The sequence below is a fragment of the Lacerta agilis genome, chromosome 12 (genome assembly GCF_009819535.1).
Source record: "Lacerta agilis isolate rLacAgi1 chromosome 12, rLacAgi1.pri, whole genome shotgun sequence".
NCBI classification, from domain to species: Eukaryota; Metazoa; Chordata; class Lepidosauria; order Squamata; family Lacertidae; genus Lacerta; species Lacerta agilis.
The window spans coordinates 9,123,354-9,150,543 of NC_046323.1; the positions used below are offsets into that span (position 1 = coordinate 9,123,354).

Genomic DNA, 27,190 nt, shown 5'->3' on the forward strand with positions numbered 1-27,190 from the left:
TCAAAATAAATGTCAAGTGTTTTACTTCTCAGCCAGTCATGAATAGCAATTTAGCAACATTTTTTGCAAATCATCACTGATGAACATCTTACAACTTGAAAGCTAGTCTTCTGAAAGATTCAATAAAAATATGCAGATTTATTTATTTTCCTTGCTCATTCTGGGGTAACATAATATTGATCTATGGAATCATTTGTATATTACAGGAACTTAAATACAACCAATCTCCATCCTTGAGTGTTAAGCAGAAACCTCGGCTTCAAAAACCAACGCCAAAGAGTGCACCCAAACTTCAGAAACATAACTCCAGTTATAGGGTAGTAAGAAATATCTACTGTTAAACATTTCTGAACCATCTCTATGCAATACAGTATTATGTTGTACTTAAGATTTACAATGTCTTGATTGTGAGCTAAACTGATATCCAAAATACAAACCAGCAAAATATAGAAGGAAACCTTATTTAGTCTTGTGGACTAAATCTCACCCAGTGCAATTCCTTTTGCTTTTCATCTCAATTACCCCAAATACTATTTATAGGAAATTACTTTTTTTTAATAAAGGATTTTGGTTTAAGTGCAGTTCACACCGTTTGCTGTAATCTAATTCTGTTCACGTACTACAGATGCAGCCTGCTGATCCTTTAAGAGGTTTAATACAGAATCCAATCGGGAGCACAGAATGTTTGAGAATCTAACCAGAGAAAAGTTACGGAGCGTTTTCAATACAGCGAGGTACACTAACTGGAACTAAAGATTTAGTATGCTTATTGCAAGTTTCTCTTAGTTATAACAAGCAGTGCTTCTTTGCAGATATGTTATTGCTGTGGATAAGGATATCCAGGCTGTTGTGGAGGGTGTTGTGGGTAAGGATATCCAGGCTGCTGTTGTCCTGGATACGGTGCTTGTCCAGGATTTTGGTACATAGCCGCAGGATTGTATGGCAGATTGAACTGGCCATACATGTAAGGATTGTAGCCCATTGGCATAGGCATCTGGCAGTATCTGTAAAAACAAAAAGTGGCAAGGTGTAAAGTTACAATACCACAGAGCACATAAACCTCTCCAGTTGGCCTTCTGAAGGATCTCCCCTTCCACAGCCCATCAAACGTTCTGCTGAAAAAAACAGCTTTCCAGAATTTTGGAATCCTTAATAGGGTCTTAATACTCTAGGGGAGATCCAATTCTGACATCCGCCACAATAACCTCCACTACAAGAGCTCTACTCTTAAGCTTTAACTTGGTGCTACCATTGCTTGTGAAACATGGACCCCTTATAAACGCCATCTCCAACTCCTTGAAAGATTCCATCAACAGTGTCTCTGAAAAATTGTTACACATCACTTGGGAAGACAGGCAAACTAATGCCAGTGTACTGGAAGAAGCAAAGATCATCAGTGTCGAAGAAACGATTCTTCAACATCAACTTCGTTGAACTGGTCATCTTGTTCGGATGCCTGATTAACATCTTCCAAAGTGAGTACTCTATTCCAAACTTAAAAATGGAAAGTGTAATGCTGGTGGTCAACGAAAGAGGTTTAAAGACTATACTCCCATTTTTTTTAGATTTGCCTTGAGAGAAACACCGACAACTAGGAAACACTGGACTGCGAGTGCTGCAAATGGAGAACAGCCTTTACCAAAGGTGTCGTGGGCATGAAGACGCTCGATCTCAGGACGAAAGGGAGAAACGTGCTAAGAGGAAGGCACGCTTGGCAAACCCTCACCGTGACCAGCCCCCCCCCCCCGGAAACCTATGTCCCCACTGTGGAAGGATGTGTGGATCCAGAATTGGCCTCCACAGTCACTTACAGACTCACTGTTAAAACCATTTTTATGGAAGACAATCTTTACTTGGCTATGAGTGATCATCAAAGACGAAGAAGAAGACTATTGCTGAATAATTAAGAGCAATCTAATCTCTCAAGTGGGGACGCGGGTGGCGCTGTGGGTTAAACCACTGAGCCTCCTGGGCTTGCAGATCAGAAGGTCGGCTGTTCAAATCCCCGCAACAGGGTGAGCTCCCGTTGCTGGGTCCCAGCTCCTGCCAAACTAGCAGTTTGAAAGCACATCAAAGTGCATGTAGATAAATAGGTACCGCTCCGGCAGGAAGGTAAACGGTGCTTCTGTGCACTGCTCTGGTTTGCCAGAAGCAACTTAGTAATGCTGGCCACATGACCCGGAAAAACTGCGGAAAACGCCGGCTCCCTTGGCCTGTAAAGTGACATGAGCACCGCAACCCCAGAGTCGTCTGCGACTAGACCTAATGGTCAGGGGTCCCCTTTACCCTTTAATCTCTCAAGTGGTGGTTAAGCTCTTTTTTTTTTTTTTTTTGCAAACTTACCCAGGGTATCCTGGATATGTTGGATAAGGCGGCCCCTGAGCCTGTGAAGGTGCTGTGCTAGCTGCAGAGCCAGCCGGAGAAGGTGCTGTCCCAATGGTTGCTTGTACAGGAGTAGTGAGTGCATTTGCTGAAGAAATCACCGGTGGGGGAGGGCGTGCTGGGGGCTGTGGTTTACTGACCTAAATAAGAAAAGTGGAGTTAGATGTGCGCTGCATAGACATAAACTACAATGCTATCACCTGTGTGTGGCACTAAACAGTATAGGCTCTGAAAAACAAGAGGAAACATGAGCCAAGAAACAAGGCTTCAAGTCTAAGCTCTGAACAACCCAGGGGTATGCTACCTATTCCTTAGATTTTAATCCCCAAGGGCCCTATAACCTTCTGTGGGCCACCTGCCAGTGTGGATACAAATATTACCTTTACCAGTTAATATAAATGTTACCTTTGTGCTGGTTCCAATAGTCCCTTATACACCCACCCACTCTCTCCATCCTCTAACAAAGGTTAAGGACACATTCCGCACCCGGCCAATTTGGTTGCCAATAAATATTGCCGCAGACATTTCTGAGATCACGGTCTTTCCAATGAGTGGCTCCTGTCCAGGTTTGTTAATTCAGTGTTTTTCAACCTTTTTTGGGCAAAGGCACACTTGTTTCATGAAAAAAATCACGAGGCACACCACCATTAGAAAATGTTAAAAAAATTAACTCTGTGCCTATAATGACTATATATAAAGTAATTCTCTTGAATTTTTCAATTTTTCCCACGGCACACCAGGCAACATCTCGTGGCACACTAGTGTGCCGCGGAACAGTGGTTGAAAAACACTGTGTTAATTGTCTTACTTTAAATGTTGCGAGGATCCTATGCCCTTTTAAAATGTGTTTTAAAATGTGGGGGTTATTGGGTTGTTTTTATTTTGATAGTGTATTTTGTGGTTTTATAATTTGATTTTATTCTGTGAACCGCCCTGAGACCCCTGGGTATAGGGCAGTATATAAATTCAATTATTATTAATAATAGTAGTAATTCCAGTCAGGCATAAATACTGGGGACATGAAGCTGGGTCATTGACAGGTGTGGCCTGGGATGAAGGGGAGCGGTCTAGCAAGAGGTCCAAGGGCAAGACAAAGAGGGACTATATAACCACAGCAGGTCCACTAGATCTTTACAGACCTTGCTGATGGTGTCAGAACCTGGGGGCAACACAAAAGCAGGCCTTCTCCACAGTGGCACCTACATTCTGAAATGCTCTGCCACTGAAATGCTTTACTAAAAACTTATTTGCTGGCTTGGGTTTTCCCTGACTAGTAACACTAATCCAACTGCCTTATAGTATTGCAGATATCTGGGGCACTGTTTTTATTGAAACTGTGTTCATGCATTGTTTTTTTAAATCATTTCTATCTTGATAAACCGCTTCAAGATTTGTAATGGTAAGTGGTGTCATATATATTTAAATAAGCAAATAGAAATGATGTCCACCTGCAATAGCAGCCACCACGGAACAGGTGGTTTCTCATTCAACAAACAGCTATGCAGTACCTAAGGCTGGTCACACTAACATACTGGGACAAGAGGGCAAAGAACACTATAAATTTGTTTAATTGGCTCCTTTACTTACCACGTTGGTTCTGGGAGCTGGAGTTGGAGTCGATGATGCTGGAGGTTTGTTCCCTCCAGTTTGGTATGCAGGCACAGAAGGAAAAGAAGGCGCACTGGGTTCTCTGGCAATACTTTGCTGCAAATCTCTTAAAAGGAAAATGTTTTTCATAAGATTTGAAGCATAAAATAGATTGCTGCAATATTCCCCCCCCCAAAAAAAAACATAGAATTAATATTCGATACACACCTACACAGGGTCTTTGGAGAGAAAGCTACCAAGCTATTATAAAACTGGTCAAATTCCCTCTGCAATTAGGTTGAGCTTAATCTCACCAAAGCTTAGTAGAATTAAAAACGGCCTTTTCAGATCAAACGGTATTTGAAAGAAGCAAAAGCGTTGTTTCTATTGCAAAGAAAACCATGCACCAAACTTCAGACACTATAGCTTGTCAAAAGTGCCCAATTTGCTCATGCAAGGGATGTGTTCATCCGTGACCTTGAAGAACAGCTGAAATAGGCTGCAAAAGGACCACAGCAGCTCTAGAATGTATGTAAAACTCTGTATGTGCTTCTCTGGATCCACACACGTGAAATTTGCAGCCTAAAGTATGCAGACAAAATAGTTCAAAAACTGCAGAACGCCAGAATACCAGAGACATGTTTGTAAGGAATAGAGCGGGGATCCCCAAACTGTGATCCATGAGCTTCATTGAGGTGGGCCACAGCATGTTTGGATTTGCAGTTGAAGATGGAAACTGGCGCACCCATCGCATTAAATGTCTGTATTAATTTCATTTTTATCACTCTTGTTGTTTCTTACATTGTATTTCATTGTGTTACAATTTGAATTCTATGAAATATAATAAAACACAGGGCTTAAAAAATAGAAGCAGCAATCCTATTAAAAACCACACAGCATCAAACACGTGATATAAGCTACAAAAGGCAGAAAAAATCATTAAGTCATCTGCCAAGACCATGCACAATTTTTAAGTTGGGGCACCACCGGAATAGAGGAATAAAGCTGGTTGTATGCATAATATATGCATATTTAGCCCTTACTAATTGGCTGATTTCTTGACACACATATAGAAGTTACTGCAGTATGACTTAAGTATTTCCTGTAATTTTCTCACAGATTACTACCAAGCATTTACAATAAATGCATATTTATCATTTGAAGAGCCACCTCTGATCTCAAGTCCCCCTGACTGGAAGGAACTCTTCCCTCAAAGGTAGTTAAGAAAACCATTAAGATGAAATAACATCTAATATTTGAAAGTGCAGCAAGCTTACTTCAGAAGTTCATCTCTCTCCGTTTTGCGTGCAAACACAATGTCAGTGCATTTGTTTTGGAACTTCAGAAGGATTTCAGTCAATTCATTGTAAAACTAGGAAGAAAAAAAAAAACAGTGACTACTCACCAGCAAGAAGCATTTTAGAAACAAAGCACTGGATATTGACATAAGTCATATTTCCAAGAATTGAGAAAAAGGAAACATTTTAGTCCACTGCTATTTCCAGCATCGCCACTAGGAAAAGCAAATGTGAAACAGCATACCAAGGAATTATATGCAAACAGTCTGCAGGTGCTTAAGGGATAAGGCCGAAGACCATATATGTCAGCTGACAATTCTCATGACCATGATTTACCATTTCTTCACTTCGTACTACATTACATTCTGGTCCATAGAGCCAGGGCCTTCTCAGTATTGGCCCCGACTTGGTGGAACAGTCTATCACAAGAGACCAGGGCCCTGCGGGATTTGGCATCTTTCCGCAGGGCCTGCAAGACGGAGCTGTTCCACCTGGCCTTTGAGTTGGTTTCTGTTTGATATTTATGCTTCATTCTTTTATTGGTGGGTTATTTGAAAATGAGACTGCAGTTTTAATATTGAATTTTTAAATTTGTATTTTAATCTGTTATTTTAAATTGTGTTTATGTTTTTGCTGTGATTTTAATTAGTGTTAGCCGCCCTGAGCCCAGTTTTTGGCTGGGAAGGGCGGGGTATAAATAAAAATTTATTATTATTATTATTATTATTATTATTATTATAAATAAGATGCATGTGCTTCAGATGGAACAAAGGCTCTGGTTTTACAAGCTTAAAAAACTCACTGTCCACTCAACATCAACAGCTGGACACATAATGTACCTTGTATACAAAGGGAATGTATACCGTATCTACTGTGCTAAGCCTAAGTATCACTGCAACAAATTATAATACTGTTCCTGTTAGCCCAACCTCTTTCCTCTGTCACCTCCCTTATGCCATTTGCAATCCTAGAATGTTTTGATTACAATACACCCCCAATAGTACCTGGGAGACCAGGCTTCAAATCTCCACTCAGCCATGGAGCTCACTGGTGGACCTTGGGCCTAACCTACCCTACAGGGTTGTTGTTGTTGTTGTGGAGATTAAATGAGAACTATGCAAGACATCTCCAGCTCCTTGGTGAGAAAGGTGGGACAAAAGGTGCAATAAATGAATAAACAAACGTTCTTCAGTGTAAAACAAAAAACAACACACCCCCAACATAAACATGCTGCCAGGGCCTTCCATTCTCTTTTTTAGTTTTTCTCTCTTCCTTCTTGTTCCCTATATTCCCATTTCTCCGCTAAAGAGGTGTTACAGGTGTTAACTTCAAAGGAGACTCAAGGCTGCAATTGGGAGGAGCATATTAAGAACTCTTCTTTATTGGTTCTGTATAACTCAAAGGGATGTAATTTCCCAAACTTCTGATTTTTTGTTTCCATTTCGTTTAGAATTTCTCCCTTTCAGTTTTATTGCTTATTGTCATTACAGATAATAAATACTTGCTCCAAAATTTGTGGCATTTCAATCCCATCCCATCAAAGTAGCATTAAGTACATGAAATGTCACCCCATTTTCAACTTTTATAATTCAAGATCTGCGTTCTCTCTAGAATACAGTATATACATTTATTCAAGTAGGCTTTTGCAATGCTTTACATTGCATCTGTTGAAACTCACTAATCAATCAGACCAGGAAAAGAATAAAATAAAACCTGTGGCATTGCTTTTTGTGGTGATGGACCTTACGATACCTTTGTGCCTTCTCTCAGGTTGGCTACAAGTTCCACAAAATTGTCATTAGCAACAGCTAAATTCTTTAGAACTTCTTCTCTTAAATTGGATTCATTATTTGATTGCTTCATCTTAGAAAATTCCTGATGTGAATTCTACCATGAGAAAAAAGAAAGCATTTTAAGAGGGTTTCACAAAGTTCATACTATCCCATAGGCATGTATCTCTACTAGGATAAATACATTTATCTACTAGAAGAAAATATTTGTGGCTGCAAGTCTGAATTGATACAAGCACACTGAAATCAATGACTACCAGCACCCTGCCCCCCAGGTACCAACTGTACCAAGCTGGCCCTTAAAATGTATCACAAAGAAGACTACCTGAATGTTGTTGAGCAGCTCCTCCTGTTTTTTCAGGGACTCCTGTACTTTGTGGGTGAGACTACCATAAATGCGATCCAACTCAGTGACAGAAATGGCTTCTTCATTTAAAGTACCATCCTGTGCAAGGGCTGTGAGGAATTTTGTTGTCATGTCAAAGTTTATTGCCTTCAGATCATTCTCTAACTGCTCTCTCTGCTTTTTCACTTCTTCCAGATTAGCTAGCAAGGATTTCAGGACATTCACCACCTAGAAAACAAAGTGCAATTAACTGTTGGTGTTTTGAGGTACTTGTTCAAGTCTTATTTTCCACTACGCACCAGAAAGAGAAGAGTCGGAACTAGCAGTTGTTTTTGAAATACTTATTTTCTCCCACTACTGCATCATCAAGACTGTACGTTAAAAAAAATTAGCTTAGCAAGGCTGGGCCTTAAAGAGGCCAACTCAGTGACAAGTTTGTCACATCACAGAACACCGACTTGACCAATCTGGGGCAAAATGAAATGGCATATGGAAGATGTGGCTGTGAAGTTTTCTGATTTTTGCTTTAATTACAAAGTGGATCATGATGATGAGCTGCTTACAAGAACCTATAAATTTATATCAGATAGATTTGGTGGGGACGGCAAACAGGGTAGGCACTCTGGGAAGGCCTTGCAGAACTTTTTAATGTAAAAAGCACAACACAAAAACCCCAATCCCCTGTGTCTCCTTAGTTTTGCCTTTCAAATGAAGTTCTTCCTAATAGATGATTAAGTTTCTGTGCTGCGTTGGAAGACTTTAAAATTAACATCATCCTCTCATGTACAAAATTTACTAAGTCTTGAAGGTAACAGTCCCTGCTTGCAGGCTTACAAATAACCCCCCCCCCCAAAAAAAAAACCCACAAAGCACATGGAAGAAATGGTGGGGAGGGAAGAGGAAAACAAGCAAATGCAAGCACCAGTCGGTCTCACATCAAAGCTGCTAAAGTGGGCTCTATTGTCACATCTCTCCCACTGCTTTAACCAGGTAGAATCATTCTATAAGTAATTCTTAGAAGGTTGTATTGCATTCTTTTTAGCAGTGCTTTTCCAATGGTTCACCTCATTTTAATGTCTAAAGATGCAACACAGTATGACTGAGGCCAAGCAAACACAACACAGTATGATTGAGGCCAAGCAAACACATCTTTTCCATGTAATCAATGCTCATTCAGGATCAGAAACAATGTTCAGATGCTAAGTACTTGAGCAATTGGCCCTGCCTAGCCTGAGATGAGTTTCTGATCATTACAGCAGCATTGTGAGATGAACCCATGAAAGCAGCTCCTGTAATATCTAAGGGAGATTTTTACAACGCTTCACCTTAAGTTTTAAGTAACTCTCAAACAACTGTTAAGGCAGAATATCATCAATCAAGAACTGAATCGTTAAGAATTGTTAAAAAAAATTATATGCAATTTCTAAATCTCTTACCTCGCTTCCCTGCAAAGTTTTTGCGGGATTTGCTGACGGAATTGCTGCATTCAGTTCTAGTTCTGGTTTACATAACAGTGAAATTGTATCACGGTGTGTTTGGTAACGTTCCTTAACCTGTTTGTCAGCTTGCACAGCTTTATCCAAGATATTGCTGTAATTGGCTCCCTCTACAAAAAAATTTTTTAAAAAAATTACAAAGGTTCATTTGATGCTCTTTACCAATACACAAAATACTGTACAATTACTAGTTTAAAAACTTAGTAATATACTGAGTCTGCATTACAAATAATATAGTAAATTGGTGCTTGTGTGAATTTAAACAATTCCATTGATTGGAACCCATTTATAAAGATAATTTTTAGTCCACCCTTCATCACGATCCCGGGGCTGGTTCCAAAACAGTAAAACACTAAAGTAAAAATAATTCAGCACACAACTTATAAAAACAGGTACGATTCTCAAACTCATCCCCACGCGCATGAACCACTCGAAATCTGCAGAATGTCTGGGTCTATACACTTAATGATTTTTCTATTGTAATAACTGCAATGTATTGTGCATAGGCAACCTCAGCCCGCCAAATGTTTTGGGACTACAATTTCCATCATCCCTGACCACTAGTCCTGTTAGCTAGGGATCATGGGAGTTGTAGTCCCAAAACATCTGGCGGCTGAGATTGCCTATGCTAGATGCTGTGTGATTTTTAACTATTTCTATTGCTCCTTGGGTTTTTATCATACTTTATCGTATTACAATCTGAATTCCACAGATTTCAAGTTGCAATACAATAAAATACAAGAAATAAAAGCAGCAAAAATTAAAATAAAATAAAATCAGTCTCAATAATTAAATCACACATGCTGCAGACAATGGGAGACAATGAGTAAAACTTAAAAATAGTTGAAGAGGTCTGTAATGAATCAAGTTAAGGTTCTTCATAATGAATTCTGAAGTATAGAATTAAGTTGCTCTCCTATCTCCATTCTGCACCTTTCCCTAAAGAGTAAGCAAATATGATGCATTTCATCCTATTATTTGAAAATCTTACTATTCTGAATTATACTGAACTGCTATGTGTGCAAAACCTAGGTAACCAGACCAGAGAGGAGCTTAGAAGAGGCCACCTGTTGTTCAGAGTCCAATAAATGGTGCTCTTACTCTGCTTCCTCTGGTGTCTTTCCTTATCACTCCAATCCCTTTTGGCATAAATCTCAACACAGAATTCAGCTTCATGCCAATATATTTCAGCAACTTAGTACCAAGTTACGAAGAACCAATATTACCTGTTCTTAAAGGCTTATAAAGGTCATTTGATGGTGTTCTTTGCCAACGTTCCTTGAACTTGTTCTTTAGCTCATTATCTGTTGTTTCTTCTTCATCCAATATCCTTAGAGACTAAAATTGTTTAAAAATATTTTAATTAAATAGCTTCAAACCATAAAGAAAGGCTGGATCCATGCAAAGTGTGCTGAATGTAGGCTTCCCCTGTATCGAAATTAACCTTTCCCAATTATATGAATGGCATCCAATTTCAATTTAGTCTGGATTTAACCAAGTGGGCAAAATTCAACAGTGTTTGTGCAAGGTTTTGAAAGCTGGAGCATTCATTGAGCAAACAGTAGTGCACAGGCATAACCGTTACCAAGAATTATGATAGCAACAGTTGTGTTAGTCACTGTGCACTATCTTTCACAAGCGGGTATCATTCACTGGATCTGGCTGTCGGTCTGTGCTAAAATGAGGTTCCTACTTAGAAGAACAGTTGTTGTGTAAGCAGACTGCCAGAAGTGGGTATCATCCAATGTCTTTAGAATGAAACAAATCCAGTGTTGCTTTGAAAAAGTATCCCCTATGGACACCCAATGCATATATTTACACACACACATATACATACACTGAAATCTTCGAATCCAATCAAATGGAATCTATTTTTAAAACATATGGTGATCTAGTTTCTTGTAAATAAACAAAGAAAGTGTGAGAATTTATCAGCTCAGGTTTTGCCACTACCACAATATGGTAAAATGTAAGTTGATGTGCTAACAGTGTAGACTATTGGTATTATTATAGGCTTACCTCATCCAGAATCTCTCTATTTCTCTGTAACAGTTCCGGAAGATCTTTCATCAACTGATCGATAGTTTGGACACCTCCCTGTTCAATCACAGACTTAGACTTCTGCAAAATGGACTGAGGAACACTATCCCCAGAAACATCTTCTATGGCAGCGGGGAGATTGAGGGAAGCCAGCACTCTGGGAAGGACAATTAATTGACATCAACCAGCTTTTAAAGACACTTGACAGGCAGTTTGTTGGGAGTTAACATTCCCATTTAACAATGTGTACGAATATACTGTCTTCTCTTGTACCATTCTGTTTGCCATAGCCAAAAAGTAAAATTGCAGACGGCCCCCCATTGACGCAGGGGTTACATTCCAAAGCACCGCTGACGTAGGTGAAAATGTGTATAATGTAAACTCATTGAGAAAGCCTGCAAATGCCCACCCCACCTCACCCTTTTAGGGATGTTTCAGTGAAGTTCTTTATGATATTTCTGGGTCACTTCCAGGTTGAACATGCGTAAATGGGGGGGGGGCTGTTTGTACCAAGTATCGTTGAAGTAAAAGTCAAATTGTCCAACGTGCTTTCTGCCACAAACAAAATACTTGATGGTGTCACTGCTAACGAAGACTTCTTTTTATGAGTGCCATTGCACTCTTCTAATGCCAAACACAATTTTGGCAACATATAAATTTAAATGACATGAAAACGTACCTTTAATAATACTGAACTTCTGTTTTATTCAACAGTGTCTCTTTGGCATGCCAAACGAACACAATGTTTTACCAAGTCAGACATCAGAATCATCAACTCACCCATTTGCCAGATTGGTGGCCTCCCTCATCTGGGCTATTGATCTGTTAACCAAGTCTGCCTTTCTTTGGTTGTAGAGAGTGAGAGCTTGCTGCACTGCCAGGGGAACCATCTTCTCAAACAAATCTATAAAATGAGCAGTATTACTAAGACCACCAAAAAACCCCAATGCTTATACCTCTACCTCCCAAGGGTACTTATCCGGAAAGATCAAACCACCAGCACATGCTCTCCATTGCCTTCTGGAAAGGGAAGCCTTTCAAACAAACTTTTTTTAACACAGGCAAAGTATCGACGTTTAACACAAAAACAACTCAAAACATTTTTCTTCTAACAGGCTTTTGCAAATGGACTTTTAATGAAAGGGTTGGTGCAGTAATGTTTTCATTTAAATTATCTGTATGGATTTAATAGATTTAATATATGCATATAGTTTTACTTCTAACAATGCTTAATTGTTTTAATTATTGTTTTTTTTCTATGTTTTTAGCGGTTCCCATTTTTATCTGTAAGTTACCTTGAGTCCCATCAGGAAAAAGGTGGAGTGCAGGTGAATAAATAAGCAACTGCTCAGCAATAGGCAAACTAAACTCTTTCAGAAGCAGTTTGTCCATCTTCAAAATGGAAAGATTACCAATACATCTCACAATAGCACTGAGAGATTAGCAATAAAATATACCCCCTTGAACATTTAGTGAAAAGGTGATAAGTCCAAAAACATTAGTCCAAAAATTAGAAAGGTACTGTTGGCTGCAATGTATGTTAAATGGTCGACTGCAATAAGAAGCCTGCTTACCAGTAAATTTCTGACTCAAGGGGACAACAACTGGAGTGGCTTTCACAAGACTGGCTTTTCCAATAGGCTCTAGATCTTTAAGATCAGGTATCCTGTCATGATAGATGAAGTCATTGTCCTTCTTAGCAGCTGTAAGTGCACGGCTGATTTTATCAGACAAGTCTTTTACATTTATATATTCATCATAGCGAGATGCCACTGTTTTTACTAGATCGGCAGCATGCTAAATTAAAAACAAAGTTAAAGTTAACACTTGGTTTCCACATACAACTGCAATATCTAATATAGACACAACCGTGACTATAAAGGTAACATACATATCCAAAGGAGTTTGCAAGGTGTTTGCCAGGAATTTACAGAACCAAATCTTTAGTTTCTACTCCAATGCTTTCTAACATAATGTTCAGATATCCTCTTTTACAGTGCAATGCTGTACATGCCTACTCAGTAAGCCCTGTTGTATTCTATGGGACTTACTCTCATGTAAGTGAATATGGGATTGAAATTTTGATTGCCAGTAGACTTAAATATCTAAACTGTTTCCCAAAAGATACATTTCTGTTTCAAGCTAGGTCAAAGTCCCTAACAAACACCCAGCAATAAAAAAATAAACCCAATAAAAATGATTAAACCATAGTATGTCCAGAACACGTTACTCTTATAGTGCTCAGGTGCCCTTTTAGTGGTGACAATATATTGCTGCAAAAAAACCAGCAGAATCCACCATTTCCTAGAACAGGAGGAAGAGGAAATATGAAAAGACAAAAAGCTTGGTATTATAAACAGAAATGTGTCTGTACACACACAGCTTACTCACATTAAGCATATAACGCCAATCCTGGCCTGACTGCACTGGCTGCCAATTAAGTTTCCGGGCCCAATTCAAAGTTCTGGTGTTGACCTATAAAGCCTTACAAAGCTCAGAACCTCAATACCTCTCCCCATACAAACCAACCCAGACTCTGCTCTTGCCATCCAAGGCCCTTCTCTATGTCCCCCTTCCCTGAGAGGGTTCGGAGGGTGACAATGCAAGAACAGATCCTTTTTTGTAGTGGCTCCCATTTGTAGAATGCTCCCCCAGAGAGGCTCACCTGGTGTCATTATCGCATGGCTTTAGGCACCAGGCAAAACCATTCCTTTTTTTACTCAGGCCCTTGGCCATTAAATAATCTATGGCATGTTAAAGTGTGGTGCAGGGGAGATAGTTATGATGATTATTTTACTATTATGCTTTGTGCTATGTTTTCATTGCTACGCTCTGTAAAATGAGTTCTTAGCTTTGTACACCCCCCTGGGATCTTTTCATCAAGGGCAGTATCTAAATTGAATAAATAACAACAATAACCCTTATTGATATTATCCTTGTTTCAGTGTCACTGTGGAAGCCACTATGAGTAATGAAAGCCACTTCCAACTTAAAATGTTTATTTTTGCTGTGGATCTCACCTCCTTGGAAGGGAGAAGTTTTTGCTTTGTCAATCTTAAAGTCTTTGGCTCTATCTGAGACAGTTCTTACTATGTTAAAGAAGCAGCATATTAATTCTTGCCACCAGGCTGCAGTTCAACAGAAAGTGCTAATGGGAGGGGAAAGGATTCCCGTGGCACTTTTAACACAGTCGTGGGTTGTCATGGACAGAGCAGCATTGCTTACCTGGCGTCCCAACACCACAAATTGCTGCTGGTTACTGAGAGTGGGAGGTTGGAGGCAGCAGGCCCTTGGTAACTGGCAGTAGCATATTAACGTTGGAAGCCAGGAAAGCAATGCTGCTCTGCTACCACTACTGATTCGACCCCTGGAAAGCATGGCAAGGGAAGGACAATTGCTCGAGTGGTACATTTAATATGTGTTGCTGCAGCTCAATGAATCTCACAACTATATTTTACAACCCCTTGGATTGCTTCTGCAGAACACAGTTTGAGAAACTGTTTCATCCTATAGAATTATCATCCAGTTATTTTTTTTACTGTCAAAATGGAATACATTAGTTAACATTGTTGCAGGCTTGGACTTCAACCTCATAATTGAGGCTGAAATCAGATGCAAGATGATTTTAAAAAGTCTTCAGATCCCCACCCCCCAATATACTTACATCTTTCTAGAGCTAGAACCAATTACAGCATTCTAGAAAGGAAATGACGTTACTCACTTGCAATCTTGCAATTTCTTCGCCAAATTTCTTCTGTTGCTTTGCCAGGATAGACTGGTGGTATTCTGCATTGGCCTGCATTATGCAGTGTTTTGCTGCCAGGACAGGAAACACCTCCTGGAAATAAAAATACTGACCAGGGGAAAGTCCAACCACATAAACCATCACAGACAACATGGGATGCAGGAGGAAAGAGGAAGAAGAACAGGACATTAGAGTCACCCAATTAATGGTTTAGAAAGGTTAAGACATGAGAAGCCATGGACACCCACCCATGTAACATTACATGGATGAAGTTTGGTGGAAGTATGAGCACAGCTCTGTATAAAAATAAATATAATTTGGTCAAATTTTAAATTTGCTTATGACTTCAGTTCAGCTAACTGAACCCAAGCTTAGTAATCTTATTTAACAAAGATTAACAACTCAAATAAGAATGAGGAAATACAGCTGGGATGACTACCAACTATTCCATATAGTTCCAACTATATGAACAGAAGCCAGTATAAGATCACACAAAGCAGCAAAGTAGAGCCAATTTTTGCCTGTTACAAGGTTCAGTTATGTGGGTCAGTCCACATATGCATCTATGTACAGCTTTATTTCTCTGCATGGCAACTGCTTTTTCTTATTTGGAGCTTTTTAGCTTAGAGAAAAGGCAAAATGAGACGTGAAAGAGGTGTATAAAATTATACAAGGTGTAGAAAGAGTGAATAGAGAAATAGTTTTATCCCTCTCTAATAACACTAGAACTTGAAGTCATGTTGAAATAACGTTGGAAGATTCAGGACGGACAAAAGAAAGTATTTCTTCACATACTGCATGGAGAACTCCAGAATTTGCTCCCACAAGAGGTCATGACGGCCACCAACTTGGGTGGCTTCAAAAACAGGATTAGACAAATTCATGGGGGATAGAACTATTGATGGCTACTAGCCACAATGTCTATGTTCTACCTCCATGGTCTGAGGTCTCTGAATGCAGTTACTAGGAATCACACATGAGGAGAGTGCTGCTTTCAGGCTTCCCACAAACATCTGGCTGGCCACTGGGGGAACAGGATGCTGGACTAAATGGGCCATTGGCAGGCTTAAGATCTTACTAAATATTAAATACATAACTGCACAGAGAGAGGTAGAGATAAATTGAGCATAATTCTTCAAGGAGGAACTACTGTGACTGTGGAGTTGTTCTTAAGAATCTGCCCATTCACATGGGAAGAATTCATCTTGAAGTTGCTGGATATGACGATGCGGAAGAGACAGTATGTGTAAACTTGACAAATATAGCAAAATGGATGCAATTGTTGAAGCTGCTTCTAATGACTTCCCTGCCAATGATTACGTAAGAAGTTTTATCGTCCTCTATTTGCTGCCTCACTGAAAGTGCTTGTGCAACAGGAATTCAAACTTTAAAACATTCTTCCAAAGAAAGCTTTATGGCTGGTCTACACATACAACAAAAGTTGGTGGTAGAATACACTTAACGTTTTAAAAACCTGTTGCTTTCCTATGAAACATACACACAGTCTTTAAAATTGATCTCCACCTGCAACCAGATTTAAGGCTTGACACAGAATAGGCTATATGTGCTGCACATGTAAACAAGAAGTTGGCATAAAATGAATGAGTCATAATTACTGAACTGCATACCATGCACATATTCCAAGGTCCATCCTGTTATCAGCTCCTCCTGCCTTTCCTAGCTCACTCTCAGTAGCTGTGCTGAGCATGAAGCAAAGGGGCAAATCTAGTGGAAAAGCAACACCCAGTCCTTTTACTAAATTAATTTAAAAAGTCTTGACACGTGAACTCAAGCAGCAACTATATCAAGGGAAAGGAGGGCTGTTGAACCTCAAAACATAGCCCCTCTGAAAATTTAAGTATTAATATCCAAGCCTGCAGCAATGTCTCCTAACAAAAGCACCGTATTACTAACTTAAACAGGCCCTTACACCAACTCTAGAGTTGAGACTCCACCCAAATAATTGAGACGCAAGTACAGCTAATGTACATCTTGAAAGGAGGAAGCTTGAAATAACATTCTTGCTTTTATTACCTGTTTCTGAAAGCCATGAAATCATTCAAGAGCACACGCATACTGCCACCAAGCCTATCTCAAGACCAGTTTCTTTGGTCGTGTAAGAGGATGGTACAGTAAAGACTGAAGCATGTATGTTAGTTTGAATTAATTTTTAGTAAAGAAGTGAAACCACATTCCCAGGCAGAGGGGGAGAGTCAGAGAAACATCCAAATAAAAAATTTGTAAAAAAAAAAAAAAAATTACAGGTTTGTTTTTACAATCAAGCAGGATATCAATTTAAATAAATAAACCAGATTGTCTTAACTGAAGGACATAATGTTGAAGCAACAAGTTGGAATGAATCCATGTACTTTCCTAAATCTTTAACAATTAGCAAGTATTCACTGGAGTCATGTGGGATTCTTCAAAATTTAGTTACGATTCCTAAATTTTCCTTTCTTCATAAGCAGCCTTCACTAGGAAGTTACTAACCTTGGGTAATGTATCCTTGTACTGACACTGTTTGAAAGCATCGCCGTAATAGTCAGCAGCTTGATTTGCAAGTTTAGCAATGATGCATCTTTCATTTTATCTAAAATAAAATATAGATGCCATTAGAACATATGACAGTTTGAAAAGCAGTACCAACGCAATACTTTTGCATGTACAACTTACAAGAGTAAGATCGTATTAAAATCCAGTGGAAATGTGTGATCTGTGTTAAAAGTTCTGAATATTTTATGTACACTAAAGCAGCCACATTGTTTAGCTTTAGGAACTTACTGCCTTTTAAAGAATTTCATTCAAATCTCTTTGAATTAATAGAATGCAATATTTCTAAGAAATGTCTAAATCAAGTAATTAGATTTCCCAAGGGAAGTCCAGTTATCAGACATATATTCCACATCCACAACGTAACCTTGGTAGAACGAGCCTTACCAGGGACGCAAGCTCTAATCATGTCATTGTTTTGAACCACACTCTTTAATCGCAAGTTATATTACAGCCATCTTCAATCTGCTTTGCAATAATCCAAATGGTGATGCACTTCTAAAAGGCATAAGATCCATGCTTCTCCCACACTTTCTACACAAACTTATAAATCAAATGTCAATACTCTGGCAATCTACTAGCCCACAATAATCTTATAAGCTTTCAGACATACATGATCTAACTTTAAAAAAAAAAAACAGGCCAGCTCCAGAGCAAACATTGCTGTGCTTGTTTGGTAACCAGCAGCATATTACTAACAGATTTTATTGCTCATACTATTTTGCTTGCTACATTGTAATATAAATGCATATATAAGTAGAGCAAAATATGAAATAAATTTATCAAGTGGCCCAATCAATTTTCTACTTTACTAAGGGTAAATTAATAAAAGACAGTGGTTCACTAGCTGCTCCTTAGTTGTGGTGGCAGATGAGGTTGCAGAATGTCCATGTTAGAGGACACAGTGGAATATACAGGTATCCCCTATTTATGTGCGTTCAATGTACATGTGGCCCCAGAAATCCGGAATCAGGGAGAAGAAACCTAAGGAGCCTCAACAAACCGCAACTTGCAGGCTTGCAATGAGACCCTCCCCAGAGCCCGAAGGGGCTATCCTCTTCAAACTCCGGGGAAGGTCTTCTCATGAGCCAGATCTAGGTTTGTTGAGACTGCTCAGCTGACCACATTGAAAAGCTTTTCATTGAAATTAGGAGCAATCCTAATTGTTGCAGTTCCTAGGAAAACAAAAAAACTGAAATGTAAAAATAACAAGTAGACGATTACATACCTCTGGTAGCTTTTAGAAAAAAGACTTCTTGAGCCTGAGCCAGCATGATTAGGCTTAGTGTTCCAACTGTATCTGGGGAGATGTCCACTGTAGGTTCTCGACTTAATGAGGAGAGGACAGTATCTTTAATGTGCTGGAAGGCACCACTAGCAAACTTGAGAGAAAATGATATTCTATTACAGACACGTTTGATATCATGATGAACAAACATATTGCATGTTTAGACTTCTGCTGGTTTTGTATTTGGTAGAACTCAGATTGTTGAGCTAGACCGAGTGACACTAACACCAACAATTCTGAGGTTGCAGCAAGACAGAGAGGCAATGCTGCTTAAACATTGTGAGAGCTCCAAAGTCCCATTTCATTTCTAAGCCTGTAAAAGATACTTCCTTGTACAGTGGTACCTCTGGTTATGTACTTAATTCGTTCCAGAGGTCCGTTCTTAACCTGAAACTGTTCCTAACCTGAAGCACCACTTTAGCTAATGGGACCTCCCACTGCCGCTGCACCTCCAGAGCACGATTTCTGTTCTTATCCTGAAGCAAAGTTCTTAACCTGAAGCATTATTTCTGGGTTAGCGGAGTCTGTAACCTGAAGCATATGTAACCTGAACCTGAGGTACCACTGTATTAGAAATCTATATTGCGGCCTATTTTTAACTGCTATGAAAGGGAAATCTATAAAAGCATAATTATTTAAATCATTGTGATGTTTGTGACGGTATCAAAGAATGCTGTTTGTTGTTTCTTTTCAAGACACCTGAAAAAAACTGACAGTACTCCCATCTGTGCAAACAGTGAGGGTGTCAACTGATGCCTTTCCAAATTCCTTCAACAATCTCAAGAGTTAAGGCCTATGTGCCCTCCAGATGTTTTGGACTACAACTCCCACCATTCCTGACCACTTGTCATGCTGGCTGGGGCTGACAGGAGTTATAATAACAAAAAACAAAACAAAAACTGAAGGGTACCAGGCAGATGGTGTAGACAGTTGCCATGATACAGTTAGCTGTTGCATATGCTGGGGTAGGCTCTGCTACCCAGCAGCCTCTCATATTCCAAAGAAAAGTGAACACAGGCAGCTCCAACTATGCTTTTCATAGGATTTGCTCCCTTTTAAGTCGGACTACTGGTTCCCTATCTGAACCAGAATAAATTTGAAATGCAGCATGATGCCCTGGGGCATCCAATGAATATATGCAAAGCTACACTTAAATCCAGGTTTGCTGTGTTTCAAACTGAATAACCCATTACATGTTTCTCACCACCTTGTCCAACAATGAAAGCTCATTGTCCCACAACCAAGGTGTAGCTTTTTGAATACAGAATCAATCATACATAGCCAAATTTTATACCTGATAATGTTTAGCAGCAGCTTTCAACCCTTCATCACTGTCAAGATTCTGTTCGGCTGCTATCTGGCTAGCCAATGCTCCACAATTGAACAGCACACAAGTCTTCTCATAGCCCAAACTTGCCAAAGCTGAAACAAAATATGCACAGAAAGTATGCATTTTGTGAGTATAAATATTCTAATTAATTAAAAAATGCCTTAATGCACAATTTTTTACAAACCTAACTCAACCTTGAGATAGAGAACATGTGTGTGCATTCTGTGTATAGAATTACATTTTCAGGAACCCCCTGCTTGCACTCAGCCAGCTGGTAAATATAAATATATGGCTTCTTTCAAATATTAAACTTTAAAAATAATGACTGAAAACGTGAATTGAAAGGCTGTCAAATTTCATTATTTTTCTGTTTCTCCATACTATGCAATTTAACTCAGATTTCATTCTCATAGGAGAAGCTTACCCAAGTTTGACAGATCCTCCAAAGAGCGACCCTTTGTCAAAAGCATCTTTCCAAGTAAAGGTTACACAGATCTGTATGAGAAGATTAAGTTAATTTCCAGTTTTAAGAAGATATGGGATCACACTTCCCCCATCCTCTTGCCAGACATATGTTGCTGGACTCCAAGGCTCCGCAACCCCATCCAGCAATGCCAATGGCAGGGATGATGAGAACTGTAGTCCAACAACACATGGAGGATACCAGGGTTTTTTTTGGGGGGGGGGGGGAATTGATGCATGCGTTCCAAGAAAATCTAAGCAGAAATATACATGCCAAATGCAGACAAAAGTTTTTAAGCTCAAAATAAGAATTACATTATTAAGGAAAATGCAGAACAAATTGTCAGGGAAAACAGCAATGGGTTGATGAAAATGGGGGCTCTGAACACATTCACAGCAATCTTTGTCAATCTCTTCTATCAAGCAAAAGCACACCTGGACTTGCAGCCTCCACTACTCCAAACTAATAACTAGTAGTACCTCTGGTTACGCTTGCTATTCAGGTTGACATTCGTCACGGATATGAACGCGCCGAACCCGGAAGATCAAACGGGTTACTTCTGGGTTCGGCAATTCGCGCAGAAGTGCTAAATTGCGCTTCGCGCATGCGCAGAAACACCGAATCGCGGCAGCGCACATGCGCAGATTCAGCGCTTCATGTTATGTGCTGCTCATGATGAGAACGGGGCTCCAGAACAGATCCCCGTTCGCAACCAGAGGTACCACTGTACAGGCATGTTGAACACAGTAAGTTTTTTGAACTGTTGTTCATTTTAATGGAGTACATTAAAGTACAGTACACATGCAAATCGCTTTGTGAAGCCAGTTTGCTTCAAAGCACTGGTCTCTCTTTCCAAGTATACAACAGCTATAAAAGGTTGCTATTGTTCATCAAGGATAAGACTTCAGTCTCATACACATGAACAGAAACTGCCATCCACTCAGTTTATGCCGCTCTTGGGGCATTTCAGTGCCTATCAAAACAATGTTTAAAGAGACATAATGCAGTACCTGATTCTCAGAAAATGGGAATTTTGGCTCTATGGAACACAGCTGATCATAGTATCTGAAATAAATAAGTAAATATGCATAGATTAGCAGTGATGGTTTGCTTTATTAAAAGTCATAAAGTATCAACATACCAAGAAAACAACAATGCAGTTAGATGTGAACACTTCAGAGATAACCATTTTGTGTTCTGTGGACGTTTACAGAGTGTAATTTAGCAACATGTTATATCAATATACTGATCCTTATTTAGGTAAAAAATGCTTTTACTATAACCACTTAAACACTTTCAAATCAGTACTAAATTACCTTCAGTGAATGAGCAACAGGTTGAGGTTGTGGACTATGGCTCTCCTTTTATGAATTTTATTTTACAGCAGCATTAGTTTCAAGCACCAAGCATCATGAAATAAAGCAGTACTATATATATATATATTTAATCATGTGCTCACTTTTTATTTTAGAACAGGAAAACCTTTGCTTTGTTTTTTTACCTATGCAGTTTCTTTTCCCAATTAATAACAAAAAGAGCATTTTCCAGAGTTACTTCTGGAAAACAAGTTTGTATGCACCTAGCCAGTTATTCACACCTTGAAAACCTTTAGGGTGGGCCACTGAAATGCATTTTATGTGCAGCTGTCTTTTCAAGACTGCTTGGAAACTGCAGCTAGTCCAGAACAGTGTGGCAACATTGCTAACAGGATCATCCGAACAGATCACAGCTTGCCTGTATTGAACAACTCCACTGGTTCCTAATTAAAGTCAAAATGCTGGTCATGACATTTGAAGCCCTAAAACACCTTAGGACCCAGATATTTCTTGTAATGGCTAACACAGGGGTAGGCAACCTAAGGCCCGTGGGCCGGATGCGGCCCAATTGCCTTCTCAATCCAGCCCGCGGACGGTCCGGGAATCAGTGTGTTTTTACATGAGTAGAATGTGTGCTTTTATTTAAAATGCATTTCTGAGTTATTTGTGGAGCATAGGAATTCGTTACCCCCCCCCCCCAAAAAAAAAATATAGTCCAGCCCACCCCACAGCTGAAAAAGGTTGCTGACGCCTGGGCTAACATGTATCAACCCCACTGAGGCTTTTTCTCTGAGTGACACCACCACCTACAGTACTGTGGGTGGATTTTTTGTTTCCTGTGGTGGCGCTTCCCCTAGAGACCTCATTGCTATCATTTAGGCATCAGGTGACAGAGACATAGCCAGGCAACCCCTGTCTAGCAACAGCTGGTGCTGGTGAACCAGCTGGAGGTGGAGAAACACAATCCATATCATCAAAACTACTTGGGGCTCAAGTGACAGCGTGCACAGAAACAAAGTCAGAGTGTTCAATCTACATACCTGGCCCTTTAGAGGGAGTGCACCCCATGAAGAATAGATTATCTTCCCATTCACCAAATGCAGATTATGCAAAGAAACAAAGCTGAGTGTTGCTCAATTATTGGTGGCACTTTGCTGCAAATCTCCAGGTGCCTACTCCGGATGGCTTCATACACAAGTCAGAAGAGCATAGGACCCCATACAACATGGTCATAGGGCAAGTAAGCAAACACACCACCTCACTGCCAGTCTTTGAATTTGGCCCCGTATGTTGAAGACAAACCACAGAAACATTGAGTCTCCAGCCCCCAACCCACAGAATAGGTCCAGGAGGATGTCATGGCTGACAGCACTCCTCCTGTCTCTCCCCCAACACAGGTCAATCAAGAATGACTAAAGCAGTTTTGGTGCTAAAACCAGGCATTAGGTCAGTTTGAAATGTAGTGAAGTAACAAGCTTCCTACAAGCACCCTTGAAGTTGCAGTCACTTTGCTCAAGAAGGGGGGGGAGGGTTGCAACAAGGTTCATCTTCTGGATCCAGGCATGTTCAATCTAGCCTGGTAGCACCACTTCCTGCAGCAAGGCATCAGCTACTCCCTGGACCCATCCAGTAAATACCAGTTCCCTGTTCTCATAACAGGGGTTCCCATCAGCCCAAATCTTCCTAGGTCAGATTATGACAACAGGGTAACCGTTATTCCATCCAGTCAACCATGAACCAGATGCTCGCCTGGGGGGTGAGGGGGGAATCATGTTTCATATGTTGGGTTGCTGATGAACATCATGACAAAGATGATAGCTAAAGATTGTCTATCCAGGGTGGTTTCAGTGTAAATGTTGAAATCACCAAAAACCAAAATCAACACCATACCAGAAACCACCTCTGCCAGCTCAGTTTGACAGACTACCAGTTTGCTAAAGTCTAAGGAAGAAATTCAACATAGCACTAAGGAGATCACAAGCATTTCTGCTTACCTGGTGGAACAATCCCCCTTCTACTCCCTCCAGGTGATGTTCTGGGGGTTCTCCTGACCCCCCTCAAGCATATTTAGGGGTGGCCAGGGGGAGGAAAGGGAGATATTTCTAAACAAAGTGTTTGAATTGTTAAGAGCAACAATTTAGAATACATGCTTGCTCAAAAATTATATGAAGTTTCAAAATGGGAAAATTTAGGTAAGTCAACCCACCCTAATTTTTAATGGCATTATCATTTATAAACTCTTCTTTCATTCTGATAAGATCCTTTTAAAATTATCTTATGTGAACTGGGACAGCTGGAGTTCTTGGCCCATTTATAAAAATCATAAAGCAGAAAAACAGGTTCTCCTACCTAGAGAATGAAGAGACTATCCAAAAAGTTTAAATGGACTTCTCTTAGGTTGCCGCCCTGTTTGCAAAATGGAGCACAATTAATCTGCACTATTTGACTCATACTGGGCACCATTCAAGTTCAGAATGCCAAGCAGCAGGAGACGGAAAAATATGGCTTACTGTAGCGTTTACAAAACAGAAATCCATAGTTTCATATGCCAGCGTTACCTTACGTCAAAGTCTGGGCAGAAGGGACACACCTAAATCTGCTGCTTTGTGCAGGGCCTTCCAGATCAATTTCTCCCGCAGTATAAACTTCTGTACGACACCCGGAAGTTCCTTCGCTTACCACCGACAGCATTCCTCTCACCTTCAATGCTTCCCCATCTTTTCCCTACACATTTCCCACCTGTAATCATTTTGTGCCCTGCCGAAAAGTTAACAGATCCCCATATAATCCAGCCCAACCGAAAGGGCACGGGAGTCCATGAGAAAAGATATATGCTTGCTCCCCCCCCCCCGCCCAGTTATGGAGCGCCTTGGGCTCCATTTTCTGAACACATTTGCTGGAGAATAAGCGCCCACTAGACACAGCGAGTCATTTCCAAGGAAACCTGCATCGGATCGACCCTATTGGGACGTTTGCCCTCTGTCCGAAACGACGCATTTTGGGAAGATGAAGGCTCTGAGAGGGGGCAAAGCAAGAATAGAGCACGGAAGCGGGAGCGGCGCCTATTTCAGAACAGCCACTCCGGAATAAATACCCCTTTAAAGGAGCAAGATCTCCGGAGTTGTACGATAATAATAAAAAAAACGCGAAGGCGAAGGGAAGGAGAAGGCGCCTCCCTCTCTGGGTTGTGTAAGAAGGTAAAGTACGAGGAAGAGCGTCGGTTTAAATTCGTTTAAAAGCACATTCCCAGACGGCGGGTGAGGAGGAGTGCAAACCCTGCGCCGAGAGATTTGTGTTGTTAACTTTGAACCGGCGGCAGCAACTTTTTTTTTTGGTACCGTGTCTGAGAAAAACGAAGCGCTCGGGACGTTTGCGAATCCGCGTCTTCCGCGCCCGGCGCCTCCGCCTGGAACAGAGGCCCAACGGCTCCGGCTCGCCGGTTGAGGGCGCGGCCGGAGCGCAACGTCACCTCACCTTTCGCCCCACCTCCCCCCCCCCCCGCCAACGGACACCGCCAACGCGCGCGCTCCCCTCCCCCGCTCGCTCACCTCAGGAGGGTCTCGAGCGAGCTCTCGTGCTTGTCGAGCGCGCGCCCGAGCGCGCTCTTGCGCAGCTTGTGGAGCTCCTCGGCGGCGCGGACGTGCTCGGCCTGAGACTCTCCGCCGGGGTACGTCTGCTGGATGAACTTGCACAGCGGCTTGGCCAAGTCCACCTCCGAGGCCTTCTTCAGCTGCACGGTAACGAACGACGCCATCTTCGCCGCCCCCGCCGGTCGGCTCCTCACTTCCTCGGTCCTAACTCAGCGGCTTCAGCGCCGAGCCCGTACTCCCAACTCACTTCCGGCCTCCGCGCAAAAGTTCCGAGTCTCTATGGTCTCCTCACGCCCGGCTGCGTCATCGTCACGCGGCTAGGCTCCGCCCACGCCCTCCCCAAAAAACGAGCCTCACCCTCCGCTCTTAGCCCCGCCCAGGAGCCGTTTATCCTTACTTTCCCGGCTCCGCCCCATTTTCCCCAGCGCCTGCTTTCCGCGCGCATGCACCCTTGGCGCTTCTGTCGTTCATACGTCGCGTGGGGCGGATTGCTTCATTTTGCGGAAGGACGAGCTCGAACGCCAAATAATCCCGAAAGGGACCCATGTCGTGTGTCCCTTGGTTGTTGTTTCAAGAGTCGGTTTTCCTCAGAAATGCCCGTTTTTGAGGGACCTCATGGCTGCCTCGTCTAACAGCTGCTCTGTCCTTTTTCTGCCTGGTCTTTGACCTCCCTTCAAAATAAGAACCAACCCCCCTTTATTGTTATTTATTTCTACAATCAGAGGGCGGCTTAGGGTATAAAAACACCGAAAAAATAACATCAACAAAATGGTCATATATAATGCTTTCTGGCTATAGAGGAATGTTTTCCCATGGTGCCTAAAGAAATGGAGGTAAAAAGTGGGGTTGGCTTGCTGCCCAACTCTCCCATGGGACTCTGAGAATAATGGGTGGAGGCAGGATCCAGTGGAAAGCAAGGCAGATCTTTATTTTTCTGTTGCGACAGAGTTCCCTCTCTTCCAAGGAGGGAGAGACCCTGAACAAAAGGGTGCAGGAACCTTTAAAGCCTTTTGACATTAGCCAAAGACCACCCAAAAATCATCACACATCCACCATAGGAGGCGATCTGCGGCAGAAATCCCATCTGCCAGGATACTTGGAAATGGTCGCTGTTTGCGTTACCTGGACAGCCTGGCCATTCTTCTGGAATGCTTCATACTTTCGTTCCTGAATCCGGGTCCTAGGCTCACTCTATCACTACACAAATGCCCCCTTAAGATGGGGTTTGTAAGGGAAAATACAACGGGAAGGCTTCCCTCATTTGTCTCCCTTACTGCAGAGGAATGTTTGAGGTTGTCGGGAAAGTCAAAATGCCTTCCTGATTGCTCTGCCATACTCTTTCAGACACATGGCTTTATATTGAGATATGGGTACATCTATGAATATTTATTCCACATTTGAGGCCTTTGAATTCTTAGAACAATTTGGAGGGAAGGCACCTGGCGAGCCTTGCTGGGGAAAGCATGCCACGTACAGTGAGCTACCGTGGAAAAGGCCTTGTTCTCGTGTTTCCGCCCTTGTGGAGAAAGCCATCGAAGATCCGAATCTGAGTACCAGTAAATTGGCCATCTTTTGTAAAGAGTCCTCACAGCTGCAGGGGTGCAATGTCGATGATGCCGGGAATGCCTTTGGAAGGGGGGTGCCCCTGCCAACTAGTGGGGTACATTTTTTAGGAAGAGGGCTAATATCAGAGCTCTCGGGGTTAGGGGCTTTGTTTGCCATGTAAATAGATGAAAATGAAAATTGCTATTCGATAACAAATGCTGAAGAAAGAAAGAAAGAAAGAAGGAAGGAAAGAAATGCATTGTGGTGCCTTAAAGACTTAACAATTTTTTATATTATGTTTATGAACTAAAGCTCTGTTTGTCCACTTTATACCCAAGTCTAGTCCAAGACTCCACACAAAATTATTATGCCATAAAGAACACGGTAATTGTTCAGGTGTCATGAGGCTTTTCGTTTTTAAGGA

General features: G+C 41.2%; 1 protein-coding gene across 1 annotated transcript; it reads right to left on the reverse strand.

Annotated features, from left to right (window-relative positions):
* Nucleotides 1-25,513, reverse strand: PDCD6IP (programmed cell death 6 interacting protein). The gene is given in 19 exon segments (XM_033164896.1): nt 1-1,004; nt 2,344-2,522; nt 3,970-4,096; nt 5,247-5,341; nt 7,020-7,154; nt 7,383-7,631; nt 8,840-9,009; nt 10,126-10,237; nt 10,919-11,096; nt 11,720-11,843; nt 12,514-12,736; nt 14,661-14,777; nt 17,175-17,260; nt 17,263-17,274; nt 18,463-18,616; nt 19,817-19,944; nt 20,278-20,347; nt 21,326-21,380; nt 25,180-25,513. Coding segments are annotated over 19 exon segments (2,607 nt in total). The 5' UTR covers nt 25,386-25,513; the 3' UTR covers nt 1-817.
* Nucleotides 25,514-27,190: the final 1,677 nt, after the last annotated feature.